This window comes from Plecotus auritus (assembly GCF_963455305.1).
Source record: "Plecotus auritus genome assembly, chromosome: 9".
Lineage (NCBI taxonomy): Eukaryota > Metazoa > Chordata > Mammalia > Chiroptera > Vespertilionidae > Plecotus > Plecotus auritus.
The window spans coordinates 27,655,913-27,672,153 of record NC_137783.1 but is presented as its reverse complement, the minus strand read 5'-3'; the positions used below and the strand labels follow the sequence as shown (position 1 = coordinate 27,672,153).

The 16,241-nt window shown below is 39.0% G+C and overlaps 1 protein-coding gene across 1 annotated transcript in view; it reads left to right on the top strand.

Annotated features, from left to right (window-relative positions):
* Positions 1–15,905, top strand: part of KIF20B (kinesin family member 20B) — a 78,058-nt gene extending 62,153 nt beyond the window's left edge. Inside the window, exons 28-35 of the mRNA XM_080687921.1 lie at positions 533–712; positions 2,112–2,222; positions 4,007–4,204; positions 4,814–4,882; positions 7,255–7,353; positions 8,331–8,481; positions 11,584–11,726; positions 15,773–15,905. Coding sequence (XP_080544047.1) covers positions 533–712; positions 2,112–2,222; positions 4,007–4,204; positions 4,814–4,882; positions 7,255–7,353; positions 8,331–8,481; positions 11,584–11,726; positions 15,773–15,850 — 1,029 coding nt within the window. The 3' untranslated portion in view covers positions 15,851–15,905. The remainder of the gene's footprint in view (positions 1–532; positions 713–2,111; positions 2,223–4,006; positions 4,205–4,813; positions 4,883–7,254; positions 7,354–8,330; positions 8,482–11,583; positions 11,727–15,772) is intronic.
* Positions 15,906–16,241: the final 336 nt, after the last annotated feature.

The following is a 16,241-nucleotide window of genomic DNA, read 5'->3' as shown; positions in this document are numbered from 1 at the left end:
TCTCCATTTTGCTTTTTATTTAATCCTAGAAATGTCCCTGCTTTGCTTTCTCCTGCCTCCTTAATTGGCCACAATAGATTTCATGTAACCTTCCTTATGTTTTCTCCTTTGGCTAATGCATAAAAGGAACTGCAAAACTGCCGTTCTCCTGAGCATTTCTCAGTCCATTGAGATCTTGCTTCTGGGCATGTCCTCAATAGGCTGGCTCAAATAAACCCTTACAAAACTTTTCTATAGGTTTGGATGACAGTAAGATGACTCTTCTGTCCCATTTTATCTTGAAGTTCACATAGGTTCTTTTTTTTTTTTTTTTCAGTTTATTTAGCAATTTGGAAAATACCTAATAACATTTCTTTCTAGATATAGAACTTAAAATTTTCTTCCTTTTGACTGCCACAGGGCTATCCCTACTGTATTGTGAAACTTGTTTTGCATTTTGAACTGTACATTCTACAAGCATGGTGTGTATATTTTATCTCATATACAGCTTTTATCAAGATATACTTTAACATTTTCTCTAATTTCTGGTTAGGAAACACTGACAGCACAGCTGGCAGAGAAAGATAGCAACCTTCAAAAGTGGCGAGAAGAACGGGATCAACTGGTTGCAGCTTTAGAAAAGCAGCTGAAAGCACTCATCTCCAGTAACTCTCAAAAAGATAATGAAATTGAACAATTGAAAAAAAGGATCACATCAGAGGCTTCTAAAACAGTCAGTAAAATCTTGTCCTTTCTATGCCTTTTTAAAAAATATTGAACAAAGAAATTTTCAGAATTGTTTAAATCCTTAAAGGTTAAAAAAGTTAGTTTCCAGTATGTCAGAGGGGAATCAGAGTTTGAAAAATTATTTGGCTATTTTTCATGAATTTTGCATTTTTAGAATTTATCATTTTGATTGGTTCAGAGATAATATTGTCTTCTTAATAGAGTTGTGAAACTTGAGAACATTTTTAACAATTAGCACAGTTCAGTCTTTACCTCAGTGAAAGTTAGTACATGCTATTATCCCCACATTTTATTCAACAGAATCTTGTTTAATAGTTATGGGTAGTTGACATGGAGATGTATTTGACTTTTGATTTTCTTTATATGTTCTATTTCTTTAATACTCACCCGAGGCTATTTTTTCCATTAATAAATAGAGAGTGGGAAGGAGAGAGAGAGAAAGAGAGAGAAACATCAGCTTGAGATAGAGACACATTGATTGGTTGCCTTCTGCCTGCATCCCTACTGGGGCTGAGGAACCTGTAACTGAGATATGTGCCCTTGACTGGGAATGGAACATGAGACCCTTTGGTCTGCAGGCCGACGCTCTAATCACAGAAAAACTGGCCAGGGCTGACTTGATTTTGATGGTAGTGATGAGAAGGCCCAGGTCGAAATTTCTCAAGTTTAAAAATGTAATCTAATACTTCTTTATAGATCCTTAAGTAGGTTTAGGAATAGAACATAACCTGTGACTCAGAAAGTAGGATGAACAGTGTGCAGCAAGAAAAGGTTTAGTTATCAATATGGTCTTTTCTACTGTAATGCTATAGTTTCATTTCCAAAACTCTAGTTTTTAAAAATTGTGTTATCAAAGTTCAGATCCCAACTTAGTATGGACTTTGGCCATGTCATATTCTATTTCCTCATCTGGAAGGTAGGAATGATTCCTGACAAATTAATTCAAGAGTTACCATGAGACTTGTATGCATGCATATAAGCCTAACCAGTGGTCACGGACAACAGGGGGGTGGGGGCATGCGTGGGGAGGGGTTTGGGATGGGAATGGGGGGATGAGGACAAATATGTGATATCTTAATCAATAAAGAAATTAATAATAAAACAAAAGAGTTACAGTGAAAGTAAAATGAGAGAATATATGTAAAACATCTTGGAAGGTGAAAGTAATCTTTCAAATTCTCTTTATATCAAACTCAGAAGAGGTTGGAATATTGTCCAGCCTTTCCTGAGGATGAAAGAGAGGAGAAAGGAGACTTACGTGGTCATTGAAGAAGTCTTTGATTACTTCCCCTATTTTATCCACCCAAGTTTTGATTTTATATTCTTTAGACGAAGTGTTTTAATTTATTTTTGGTTACAATGGCTTGTTGCTTTAATTACTTTAGGAAAAAGAAACCGTGGATATCAAGCCCAGACATATGAGTTCAACAGATCTTGGTGGAGTTGAAACTGAACCTCAACCTACAGGTTTTGAAATTTCCAGCAATGAAGTAGAGGTGGGCATTTGGTAACACAGTCCACTTTTTTACCCTCTTTACTTACCAGTGACCATTAATAACCAAATAACACATGCAAGTATAATTTAATCAACCATTGCAGTTATTTTACTGTATAATTAGCTATATATGCTCTCCACTGTGGGAAAGAAAGCTAAAGGTTTTTGAGGAGAGGTGAAATTCTTTTGAGAGATTAGGTCTCCAAATAATATCCTCTCAAAGTGATATTCATCTCAAATAACAGATCTGTTAATATAAACAAATTTGTTGACCAGAAATAGGAAATCCCACAAAAGATAGAGTGTGGATGATTATTGGCCCTTCTAAGAGACTCTTTAATTAGCATTTTGAAATCATACTCATTTACTAACTTGATCAACAATCTTAATAACTCACAATGAAATTTCATAATTTGTAGTGAGTTTAGGATTCTATGAATCACTTTGGATAATACAGATTCTCAGATTATTTATGAAATAGATAAAACTTCTGTGCACTTAAAGTTTTGAAGATAAAATTACTTAAAAAATTTTTTTAAACACATTTATTGGGAGCATTTAGTGTTGGGAACCTTGCTAAATACTGAGAATACAAACATAAATAAGCTATGATTGCCACCCTCAAGGAGGAAAAAATCTGGTAAGACAAATACGTAAATGACCACCTTGTTTGACCTTACCTTTTGGGCTAAGTGTTATGAACAGAGTTCTAAGAAGAAACACTGACTGAGGAGGTTATAATGAATTTTGCCTCAGTGGTTGAGGATATGGATTAGCGAAGGTAACATCGTAACATCATCCAGGGTTGTAAGGGTGACTAGAATTTTACCCAGCAGAGAACAGGAAGAGAAGGGCATTTTAATCTAGGGAAATACCCTGAGCCATTCCTTTTCAGCTTATTGGTATTGACCTTAGAGACTACTACAGATCATAATGTTCGTATAAAAGATTGAAGTTGATCCACAAACAAGATTTCTTTCTCTATAAATTTATGTATGTTCTCCTAAACCTCCTGTTTCAAACTTCCTGCTAAGAACTCCAGCAGTTATTATGTACTTGACAGCTTTGGAGCATGGTATTGTTAGGCTATTTTGCATATTTTTCCTGCCTTTTTAAATTAACATGCCCAACTGGGCTAAAATTCCAAAATGATTCATTCACATAGCTAATTTGGGAGGTCAGTTGGACCTATATAGAGCCTCTCCCTATGGCTTGGGCTTCTTACAGCTAGATTCTGAGGTGGGGCATTTTGAGGAGAGGGGCGTGTCCTGTAGGTTAGTGTTCTGACAATACAGAGTGGAAGTTAGAAGGCTTCTTATGATTGAGCCTCAGAAGAATATCCTGTTGGTCATGGGAGACACTAGGGCTAGCCCAGATTCAAGGAAAGAGAATGAAACTCCATCTCTCAGTGGGAAGAGTAGCAGTGGAGCAAAGAATTCGCAGCAAACTTTAATCTACTATAAACTGGGTGCTTAATAAAAATTCTAGGCTCTCCTTGGAGCGTTCTGATTTAGTAGGTTTGTGGAGTGGTTCTATGAACCTTTTAAACAAATTCTCTAGATAATTCTTAGGATCATACTGGGAAATACTAATTTCTAAGTTTCTCTCGATTTTAACATACCATGAATTTCATCTCTGTCCTTGCTCTATTGAATTTGACCCCAGCACAATTTTTATCTTTTCTAACTCCATTGTCTTTAATAGGTATTTGAGAGTTGATTCTTTGTGATTTATAAATTTATATTCTTCAAATAAGGTTCGTTTTCATTTTTAATCCTGTTACAGGATGAATTTGTAGTTCTTGACTCTTGTGAAGTGTCAACAGAAAATAATCAAACTACTCGATTTCCAAAACCTGAGTTAGAGATTCAGTTTACACCTTTACAGCCAAACAAAATGGCTGTGAAACACCCTGGTTGCGCCTTACCAGTAACGGTTAAGATTTCCAAGGCTCGGAAGAGGAAGAGCAACGAAATGGAGGAGGTAAATACTTAACTGATGAGTAAAGTTAACAAGCAAGCATTATTGTTGTTGAGCTCAGTTACAATATATAGTTAAACTCTGCTACACTTCCCTCCGATTCATAAGCACTGCTGTTAGAGACCAAAATCATAAATTATGGCATATTCTAGAATATCATTGTAGTTTAATAGTCCTCAAACAAAAAGCTTATGGATATTAAAATATATAATTTATCCGTATCTTAGGTCTCTATTGTCATAACTCTATGTTCTCTTTTAGAGGATAAATTCTTTTTCTAACAGCCAGTATATTAAAATTTGGACCTCTATTTAGTGGAAGGCTAAAAAAAAATCTGTTTATTTCTTCTTATTGCAGCCTTTTGATTGTAGGGTTATCCAATCCTCTATCATGTCACACAAACTTTCTGACTCCCGGTTTCCTCCTTTTGGAAATAAAAGAGTAGATGTAGTATGTTTAAAATGCTTAGTTTTCATTCCACATGTCATAGATAGGTAATAAATGGAAGTATTTTTTTTTTAAAGTAACTTGTTCTAAGTTTAAAACTAATTCTAAGCTCTTCAGCAAAATAACTATCTTCAACATTTTTATTTTTTTTTAACTCTTTTAAAGAGTACTATATTTTCAAGCTGGTGGAAGAGCAGAAGTAGTACTAACCATACTCCTGAGGCTCTCCGTCAGGTAATAAATTTACTAAATGAATATTATTTAGACTATTTCCTTCTACACCTAAAACACCTTTAGAGGTTGTTTTCTAGAGCCTTTGTTAACTTTTATTCTATATTTAATTTATATCTAATACATTTTAGATACCATTAAAATACTAAGTATTTTATCATCTATGTTTATTTCCTTGATTTATTTTTTCAAGGGAAAAGGAAAATTTGTTGTGTATGCAGTATTAAAATACAATTATTTATTTTACTATTGGTTTATACTCTCCTTTACGCTCCATGTGTATTTCAGAATAGATATATAGATTGTTGTAGGCAAATCATATAAAAGTTAAAAGTTTTAATTGATTTTACTAGCTCTTAACTGCTATAATAAACTGAGGCCCTCATGAAAATCATATATACAGTGTTATATTCTATCCCAGTGAAGACTCCAAAGTGCTCTTTATCGAACACTACAACTGTGATGGAGTTATAATCTGTCCTGTTTGTTTGCTTCCCATGATGCCACCTGCCTTCCCCTTTAAGAAAGTCTGCTTCTTTTGACCCTTAATGGCTTTCACTTGGTGACTTGAATTCTGAGGTTCAGTCATGATCTTTTATCTGCCTCTGGTCTGGCCCCCCTCCCCCACTTTTATGCTTATGATCTTTGGCATAACTAGGATTTATGCCAGTTCAGTTCAGTTAACAATACTACAAAAGCTTTTCCTAAGATGTCATGTCTATTTAGAAGGGAAGACAGAGTAAGTTTCTTAATTTTCACATTTTACCTGTGTTTATACTGAAGATTTTTATTTTGTTTTCAGTGCTGTCAAATTTCAATTAGAGGTCTTAGACATAGATGCTTTGCAGAATTTGGGAGTTGAGGAAAGGGAAGGTATATTGTTGTACTGTGTGGGTTTAAATGAAAGATGTTCTCCCTTCTAACCTTTTTCATTTAGCTCATAATCCTATCTAATAAAAGAGTAATATGCAAATTGACCATCACTCCAACACACAAGATGGCTGCCACAAGATGGCCAGCAGGGGAGGGCAATTGGGAGGAACCAGGGCCTGCAAGGGAGGGCAGTTGTGGGCGATCAGGCCAGCAGGGGAGGACAGTTGGGAGGGACCAGGCCTGCAAGGGAGGGCAGTTGGGGGCAATCAAGCCTGTAGGGAAGGGCAGTTGGGGGGGACCCAGGCCTGCAGGGGAGAGCAGTTGGGGGGGACCAGGCCTGCAGGACAGGGCAGTTAGGGGTGACCAGGCCTGCAGGGGAGGGAAGTTGGGGGGGGACCAGGCCTGCAGGAGAGGGCAGTTGGTGAGAGGGGGACCAGACCAGCAGGGGAGAGCAGTTAGGGGTGACCAGGCCGGCAGGGGAGGACAGTTAGGGGCAATCGGGTTGGCAGGGGAGCAGTTAGGCATCAATCAGGCTGGCAGAGGAGTGGTTAGGGCAGCCGTGGGCAAACTACGGCCCGCGGGCCGGATCCGGCCCATTCGGCTGTTCTATCCGGCCCGCGGAGCCGAAAGAGCAGAGGGTTCTCTTGCTCTCCCCTCTGCTTCTTTACTTTGAATTTATATTAGTTCACACAAACACTCCATCCATGCTTTTGTTCTGGCCCTCCGGTCCAGTTTAAGAACCCATTGTGGCCCTCAAGTCAAAAAGTTTGCCCACCCCTGGATTAGGGTCAATCAGGAAGGCAGGCAGGCAAGCAGTTGGGAGCCAGCAGTCCTGGATTGTGAGAGGGATGTCCCAGATTGGAGAGGGTGCAGGCTGGGCTGAGGGACACACCCCCGTGCATGAATTTCGTGCACCGGACCTCTAGTTTCATTATATATGGTGTGTGGAAAATTCATACCTTTAATCATTTTGTAAATGTATTAAATCATCACATTGTACACCTTAAACTTCTTATGTTATATGTTAATATTTCACTAAAGTTGGGAAAAAATTTATGCTTTTAGTCAGGGTTTCTCAACTTCAGTACTATTGACATTTGGAACAAGATATCTCTTTCTTTAAGAAAGTTGTCCCAAGCATCATAGGGGTATTAAGCAGCATTCTGGCCTCTACCCACTGGATGCCAATAAAATTCCATTTTCCCCAGCAATGACAGCCAAATATATCTCCAGACATTGCCAGTATTCCCTGGGGTCAAAAATCATTCCTGGTTAAGAACTGTTCTCCCCTCCCCTCCCCTCCCCTCCCCTCCCCTTCCCTCCCCTCCCCTCCCTTCTTCTCTCCCCTTCTCCCCTTTCCTCTCCCCTCTCCTATTTTCTTCCTCCTTCCCTCCTTTCTCCTCTCCTCCCCTCTTCTTCACCTCCCTCTCTTTCTCTCTCGACTCCAGAGAAAGAAAATATTGTCAAGAAATTAACCAGTGCTTAAATATATTATTTTTTAGGAGTTGGTGAAATGTGAAAATAAGAATACTACACCCAGAACTAATTTGAAGTCCCCTATTTCTGAGCATAAAAATTCTCCTGTCAAAAAGGAACAAAAGGTTTGTCTTTTAATTTGTCCAAAATTGACCATTTCAGTACCTAATAAAGTAGAAGGTAAAAATAAAGATGTCACATTTGATTGGTAATTTTTCAGTTTTGTCTAATTATAACTATTATATCTTTTATTTCTATTTGTCTAATTCAGCTTAGAATGTAAGCTTTAGCATTTGGCCAGTAGCAGGCAGTTCTTGTTCACTTCTCACTTAGCACTCTGCCTATCACACTCAGTTTGCCATTCTCCGGCCCTTTCATCCTTCACATATATGTGTGTGTGTGTGTGTGTGTGTGTGTGTGTGTGTGTGTGTGTGTGTGTATATGTGTGTGTGTGTATATATATATGTGTGTATATATATATGTGTGTGTGTATGTATATATATATATACATATATATATACATATATAAAGGATGTATATATATTTTAATCCTCACCTGAGGATATGCCCATGATTTTAGAGAGAGAGGAGAGAGGAAGGGGGTGGGGGAAAGAGAGAGATGTTGATCAGCTGTCTCCCATACATGCCTGATGAGGAATCAAACCCGTAACCTTTTGGAGCATAGGACAATGCTCCAACTAACTTAGCCACCAGGCCAGGGCTCTCCTTATATTCTTTTTTTTTTTTTTTTTTAATATATTTTATTGGTTTTTTACAGAGAGGAAGGGAGAGGGATAGAGAGTTAGAAACATTGATGAGAGAGAAACATCAATCAGCTGCCTCCTGCACACTCCCTACTGGGGATGTGCCCGCAACCAAGGTCATGCCCTTGACCGGAATTGAACCTGGGACCTTTCAGTCCGCAGGCTGACGCTCTGTCCACCGAGCCAAACTGGTTAGGGCGGCTCTCCTTATATTCTTAATTGATAATTCCCTGTCTGGGAATTCATAACCTGTGTCTGGCCTCTTTAATTCTACAGTGGCTGTAATATTTCCTTCTCACAGTCTTCATCAACAATAACAAAAAATGTTTGTTTATTAGGTTTCCTCACGGTCATCATCTCATAAAACGTATTCTTTACGGAGTCAGGCATCTGCTGTTAATGTAAACTTGACTGCTAAGAAAAAAGAAGGAACACTGCAGAAATTTGGAGACTTCTTACAACATTCTCCAACAATTCTTCAATCAAAAGGTTTGCAGAAAATTAATTAAATGCCCTTCAATGTTAGGTATTAGGGTATTTTCTAATATCTGATTGGTATATAAACTTATCACAGTGATTATTATATTTTAAGTATTCACTGTCCTGTGTTAGGTACTGTGGGAGGAAACATGAAAAGGCCTAGGAGCTCACTATGTAGTGAAGAAAGACCTTATTTAAGTAATTGATCCAGAGCAGGCAGCTCTGTAGTTATGGAGATGCAAGTAGAGTGCTGTGGTAGTATTGGAGGGAAATGAGCCATTCTAATTAGGGACTATGGGAAGATTTTACAGAAGAATTTAGCCTAGTAATGAAATGTTGGCAGGATTACACCTGCTAGAGATAAACACTGTTAGTATAATGGTATATATTCTTCTGGTGTTCTTTTCTATGTACAGATAAACATTACCTATTCATATATATATAAAAAACATATCCTATATAATAAAAGCCTAATATGCAAATTGACCGAATGGTGGAATGACTGGCGGAACAACCAGTTGCTATGATGCGCACTGACCACCAGGTGGCAGACGCTGAGTGCAGGAACTGCCCCCAGCCTGCAGGCCCCAGACCAGCCAAGGGGGGCGCCAGTGGGGTCCCCCCGGTCGCCCCGCAGAGGGAGGCTACCTGTGGTGGCGGGGGGTGGGGCTGGCAAGTGGGCAGTGCCAGGCTGGCCAAGGCATGTGCCAGCGGGGCGGGGGATGGGGGGGCGCGGGGCACGCACGCAATTGCTCCGCTGGTTGCCCCACAGATAGGCCCTGATAACTGGCCAGGCCTAGGGACCCTATCTGTGCATGAATCTCATGCCATTGGGATTCTAGTACTTCTATAAATGTCCATTGAGTTTAGTTGCTGAATGCTTTTTTCTTAGCCACATTAATAGCTGTGTATTAATATATGCTCAGATGTACACTTTATATACATGTATACCTAAACAAAAACATACATGTATATATGTGTACACACACACCTACCAGAGGGAACAGTTTCGACATAGGTAGAGTACCAGGAAAGTATAGGGAATGTGCAGGCTATTCCAGGTAGTAATATTTGTCTGGCATGTAGAATGTGGGGAGATTATTGGGGGGAGAGGGCAGGTAGAGGAGTGGGTTTTCATGAGATTACCTGAGTGGTAGCAATAGGATAAATTGGACAGTAGAGATGAGGAGAATAGGGAGGGATAGGGACTATAAAAGCAGGGGACAGTTAAATTGATTTGGATAGATTGTGTAAAAGTACTTTCTGTAAAAACTTACACAGAGGTTCCCAAATGTTTCTTAGTTCATAGTGCCCTCAGTAACTCAGTGAGTTTTTCGTCATGCTTCTGCACCTAAGAAACACCTCCATTTAGTACTGAAGGCCAAACCACTAAACATTCAGCTATAACTACAATACATATCTGTTGTTGATCAGTTGGAAATATAGAGAAAAAAGAAGAAAATTGAGATTAATTCTTAAAATTCTGCTGCTCTGATAACCACAGTTAATTCCTTATTTGCTATCACTGGTCTTCCAACTTTTACTTCTTGCCTATCTCCTATCCATTCAATACCTGGAAGACAGTGATCTTTTCAAAGTGCAAATTGAATTAAGTTATAATTTTTTTGTTTTCTTTTTTACTAGAATAAAAGTGCCACAAGTGCAAAATATCTGTCAGGCTCACATTCCCAACTCTTAGTAGAGTGGCTGGGGCATAGTAGTAGCAGTCTGGTGGCTCCAGGCCAAAATCCTGTGTATGGTTTTGTTTTTAAGGTTGACCATGGGCAATTACAGAGGCTTTACTTGTTAGGCCTCATGGGGGAGAGCTGCTCTTCCCACACCAAACTTAGTACACACACAGTGCATTGCAGTCTCTGAAGGGAGTTACAGTCAAGGACTCAGGTCCAGTCCAGCCATGCGTGTACATAACTGGATTCCTAGCCTAAGTGCCTTCATTTGGAGCCTCTTTATTTGGGGCCTTCAGCAGAGAACTTTCTCAGGTGCCTCTGCTGAATATCTTATGACAGGGTTGGGGAGATTTCTCCCCTTGAACTCTATTTTTTCACACCAAGCCCCTCCACCTGGCTTCCAGCCACAAGGCCTATAAAACTGCAAGTGCATGAGTCTTTTGATCAGGGCATCCTTGGCAATGAGATGGCCCTCAGTTTTTTGCTGATCCTTCTGACCTAGACCACACACTGTTCTATGGGAAAATATGGAAAAGGAGTGGGCAGAAGCTGTGATTTCTCAGGTTTAGCTTCTTGCTTATTCTGTTGCTGTGAATGGTTAAAGGCTTGAGTGTTCCTTTCATTTGGCTTGTCTCAATTGTGTACTCTGACCTCTGGCAGCCCAGCTTTCTCAAGCTCAGCTCAGCCCTTTATAAGTGCACCCTTATTTTAGCATATTTCCTTAAATGTTTTACTATTTTAAAAAATGTATAGTTTATCCTGTGTATTTGGATTGATTTTATCCAGGAGTTTTCCCAAATGGAAATATACTATTAAAACCAACATGTGTCTTTTTAAAAATAAAACAAATGTGCAAAGTGAGACATTTAAAAATTCCTCTTCCTCTTCCTCTTCCCAGAAGCAATTAATTGTTAACAATTTACTTTCTCTTACTCTGTGTGTGTGTGTGTGTATGTGTCTGTGAGTGCGTGTGTTAACTATAAGTAAAGGTTCACAATTACAAACTACCTTTACTTAATATTCCTGTGGACATCTTTACATGTGACTGCTGAAATAGATCTGCCTCCTTATTTTCAATGCTGCATGGTCCACTACATATGCATCCTATCCTGTTTCTTTGTTTTGTATAGCATAAACCTCTTTCAAATCATTAACGACTCCTACATTTTACTGGTGTTATTATAATTTACTATAGTCAGATGATATTTTACTTACTTATTTTTGCTCTTAATCATTATTTCATGTGTTTATTAGGCATTTCATTTTTTTCTTTGTGAATTGTCTATTCATGTCCTTTCACTATTTATAAATTACAGTGGTTTTCTTTTTTATTTGGTATTTTTTTTCTTTATTAAGAATTTTAAACCTTGCAGGTAGAACATTTTTTATTTCAGAATTTAACTAATCTATATTTTTTTCATAGCAAAGAAATTAATTGAAACAATGAGCTCTTCAAAGCTCTCAAATGTAGAAGTAAGTAAAGAAAATGTATCTCGACCAAAACGGGCCAAACGGAAATTATACACAAATGAAATTTCATCTCCTATTGATATATCTGGCCAAGTGGTAAGCTACTACTTCAGTTTTCTTAAAAGTAAAACTGTTTGTGCTGTTTTAAATTCTGAAGTATTCATAACAATTTGAATTTTATAATAGTTTGAATTTTTATTCTTTAGATCATATATCTACAACATGCTTTAAAAGTTATGCTTTTGATATCAAATGTGTTAAATTTGTAGTAATTAAATATAAATGCGGCATTAATGCATACATTTATGAACTAATCGGAGGAATTTTAATTCCATCAGTAGAATTATCACTGTTTAGTAATTTATTTTCTTCTAGCATCTATTCTTGTTATTTTTATCACAGTTCTACAAATCTGGGCCTCAGTGTGCCTGGTAAGAATCTGGAGTTGACATTCCGTCATTTCCTCCCACCTTTCCTCTGAGCCTCCCAGGTTCTATTGAGAAAAGACTGCAGTTTGTCACCATGACTCTATGACTCATTCTCTTCATTCAGAACAGGCTGTGCTGTTACAGGAAAAGTTCTGATTTTTTATCATGCTTACATTTGCCTAGTGGATGAAAATGAAAATAGAAAAGTAATTAAAGAAAAGCCTTCAGCAGGAAATGGCCAAGAAAAATCAGGGGAGAGAGTCTTTTTGCAACAGCAACTATCAGATATGTGATAGACACTTAAAAGCAAGTGGCATAGAATTGGGGTCAGTTAGGACATGCTGTCAGAAGTGCTATTCTCTTCATCACTTTTCACCATCTGTCTGCTTAGTACAAATTTCCTCCCTTGGCTGAAATTATTATTCTTTTACTTGCAATATAATACTCTTTCAACTTTCTAAGTTAAATAGTTGTTGCTGAGAAAGATCATTTCTTAAAAGTTATTTGAGCCCAGCCAGCGTGGAGCATCGACCTATGAACCAGGAGATCACAGTTTGATTCCTGGCCAGGGCATATGCTCAGGTTGTAGGCTCTATATTTAAAAAAAAAAAAAGCCCTAACCAGTTTCGCTCAGTGGATAGAGCATTAGCCTGCGGACTGAAGGGTCCCAGGTACGATTCCGGTCAAGGGCATGTACCTTGGTTGCGGGCACATCCCCAGTGGGGGATGTGCAGGAGGTAGCTGATCGATGTTTCTCTCTCATCGATGTTTCTAACTCTCTATCCCTCTCCCTTCCTCTCTGTAAAAATCAATAAAATATATTTAAAAAAAAAGTTATTTGAATCTGGCTGGTGTGGCTCAGTGATTGATCTTGAACCCATGAACCAGGAGGTCACGATTCAATTCATGGTCGGGACACATGCCTGGATTTCGGGCTTGCTCCCCCAGTAGGGGGTGTGGAGGAGGTAGCCGATCAATGATTTTCTATCACTTTTGATGTTTCTATCACTCTCTCCCTCTCCTTTCCTCTCTCTGAAATCAATTAAAAAAAAATATATATTTTTTCATTTTTTAAAATAAATCTTTATTGATCAGATTATTACAATTGTTTCTCTTTTTTCCCCCATAGCTCCCCTCCACCCGGTTCCCACCCCACCCTCTGCCTTTACCCCTCCCCCCCCACTGTCCTCATCCATAGGTGTACGATTTTTGTCCAGTCTCTTCCCGCACCCCCACACCCCTTTCCACCCGAGAATTGTCAGTCTACTCCCTTTCTATGCCCCTGATTCTATTATATTCACCAGTTTATTCTGTTCATCAGATTTTTTATTCACTTCATTTTTAGATTCACTTGTTGATAGATATGTATTTGTTGCTTATAATTTTTATCTTTACCTTTTTCTTCTTCTTCTTCCTCTTCTTAAAGAATACCTTTTAGCATTTCATATAATACTGGTTTGGCGGTGATGAACTCCTTTAGCTTTTTCTTATCTGTGAAGCTCTTTATCTGACCTTCAATTCTGAATGATAGCTTTGCTGGGTAGAGTAATCTTGGTTGTAGGTTCTTGCTATTCATCACTTTGAATATTTCTTGCCACTCCTGTCTGGCCTGCATAGTTTCTATTGAGAAATCAGCTGACAATCGTATGGGTACTCCCTTGTAGGTAACTGTTTTTCTCTTGCTGCTTTTAATATTCTCTCTTTGTCTTTTGCTCTTGGCATTTTAATTATGATGTGTCTTGGTGTGGTCCTCTTTGGATTCCTCTTGTTTGGGGTTCTCTGCGCTTCCTGGACTTGTAAGTCTATTTCTTTCACCAGGTAGGGGAAGTTTTCTGTCATTATTTCTTCAAATAGGTTTTCAGTATCTTGCTCTCTCTCTTCTTCTGGCACCCCCATAATTCGGATGTTGGTACGCTTGAAGTTGTCCCAGAGGCTTCTTACACTGTCTTCATATTTTTGGATTCTTTTTTTCTTTTTGCTTTTCCGGTTGGGTGTTTTTTACTTCTTCGTATTTCAAATCTTTGACTTGATTCTTGTGATTCTCTAATCTGCTATTGGATCTCTGTATATTATTTTTAATTTCCGTCAGTGTATGCTTAATTTCTAGTTGGTCCTTTTTCATATCCTCGAGGGTCTCACTAAATTTATCGGCCTTTTCTAGAAAATTCTTGAAAAATCTTATAACCGTGGTTTTGAACTCTATATCCAGAAGTTTGCTTTCCTTTATTTCTTTTATTTGTGACCTGTTTCTTTGTCTCCACATTTTGGCTGCTTCCCTGAGTTGATAGAGTGGCTTTGTGTGCTAGGTGTCCTATAGGGCCCAGTGGCTCAGCCTCCCAAGTTACCTGAGGTGGACACTCTTGGTGCACCCCTTTGTGGGCTGTGTGCACAGTCTTGTTGTAGTTAAATCTTGATTGTTGTTGGTATCACTGGGAGGAATTGATCTCCAGGCCAGTTGGCTGTGAGGATTAGCTGTGTCTACGATGGGAGAACTTCTGTGCTGGAGACACCCTTATGAGACAAGACTTGCTTCAGTGGGGCTTTGGTGCTCACTGAGTCTGCCCCCTCAGTGTGTCCCTTATGGATCTGAGGAGTTGTAATCTGGATGGTCCTACTCTGACCCCTGGGTACACTGGCTCTTGGATCTCCAAGGAGGTGCTAATTTAGCCTCTGCCTGAGGCCACCCAGCAGGAGCTTCAGAGAGATCTGCAGATTCCTCTTCTTTATTTGGGTTTTGGAGGTGCCCAGATGAGGCCCAGCTGTGAAGCAATGCAAGCTGCTGCAGAGCCTTGGGCCTTCTTTTGGATGTTCTGGGTCTCACTGACTCAGCTGCAGTTTGTTAGGTAAGTTTAGAATTCAAAGGACCAGGCCATTCATATGCAAAAGCCTCTGCACTCAGCTTGGATGGGGCAGAGTCTCAGGGTGGAGCAAACAGCAATGGCTTCATGGGGCGGGATCTCAGGGCAGAGCAAACAGCAATGGCTTCCTGTCAGCCCTACCCTAAGAGGTGCCCGGGTTTCAGTGTCCTGCAGTAATCGCTGCAAGCACCTCTGAGAGAAAGCTGCCCTCAAGTTTCGCCCGCTGCCAGACAGTCCAGTTTCTCCCCGTATAAGTCTGGGTCTCTAGAATCTCGCCCGGAACTGGAGTTCAGAGCAGTCGGGAGCTTGTGTCTCCCTTCCGCTTGAATAAGCCAGCCACGTTCTCAGTTGCCAGCCCTCTCCGTGCGCGTGCCTTCGTATCTCTGCCTTTACTTCCGCAGCTCCTCTGAGTCTCAGTGTGTTTTTCTCTTTCCTTCTAGTTGTAGAATCTCCACTCAGCCAGGCTTCCTGTGGTTCTGGATGATGTCCATTTTGTCTTTTAGTTGTAATTGTTGTGCGAGGCAGCAGTTCAGGTGTTTACCTATGCCACCATCTTGGTTTCTCCTCAGTAAAAATATATTTTAAAAAATGTATTTGAGTTATATGTCTCCAAACATTTTAGTAATTATTTCAAGCTGTGTATGCCTGAATTTAATACAGAATGTAGATTAATTCTAGAATTATGTAGTGTTGAAATAATCTTTTACAAAATCTATTACTTCAGGCATGCTTTTTTTGTACAAGATAGTATACCTGTAAGTCCAAGAAGACAAAAAATATAATGTACCTATTATGTCAGTTACTAAGCACATGAACATATTTTACTAGTTAAAATAAGCTTTTATTTTTATTTCAGATTTTGATGGATCATAAAGTGAAGGAAAGTGATCATCAGATTCTCAAACGACGACTTCGAACTAAAACAGCCAAATAAACCACTATGGAGAATGTTTTAATATAAATTTTATATTCATAATCATTGTAACTTGCATCCTGACTTTAAAGATAGTTGTATATATTATGGCATAAATCCCTCTGTATATACATCACTATTTTATATATAGTGTAATTTTAATTCAATAAAGAAAATAAGTCTTTTTTCTGTTTTTTATTTTTTAATGTATTTTTATTGATTTCAGAGAGGAAGAGAGAGGGAGAGAGAGATAGAAATACCAATGATGAGAGAGAATCATTGACCGGCTGCCTCCTGCCCGTCCCGCACTGGGGATTGAGCCCGCAACCCGGACATGTGCCCTTGACCAGAATCGAACTTGGGACCCTTCAGTCCACACACCAAGGTTCTATCTACTGAGCCAAACGGGCTA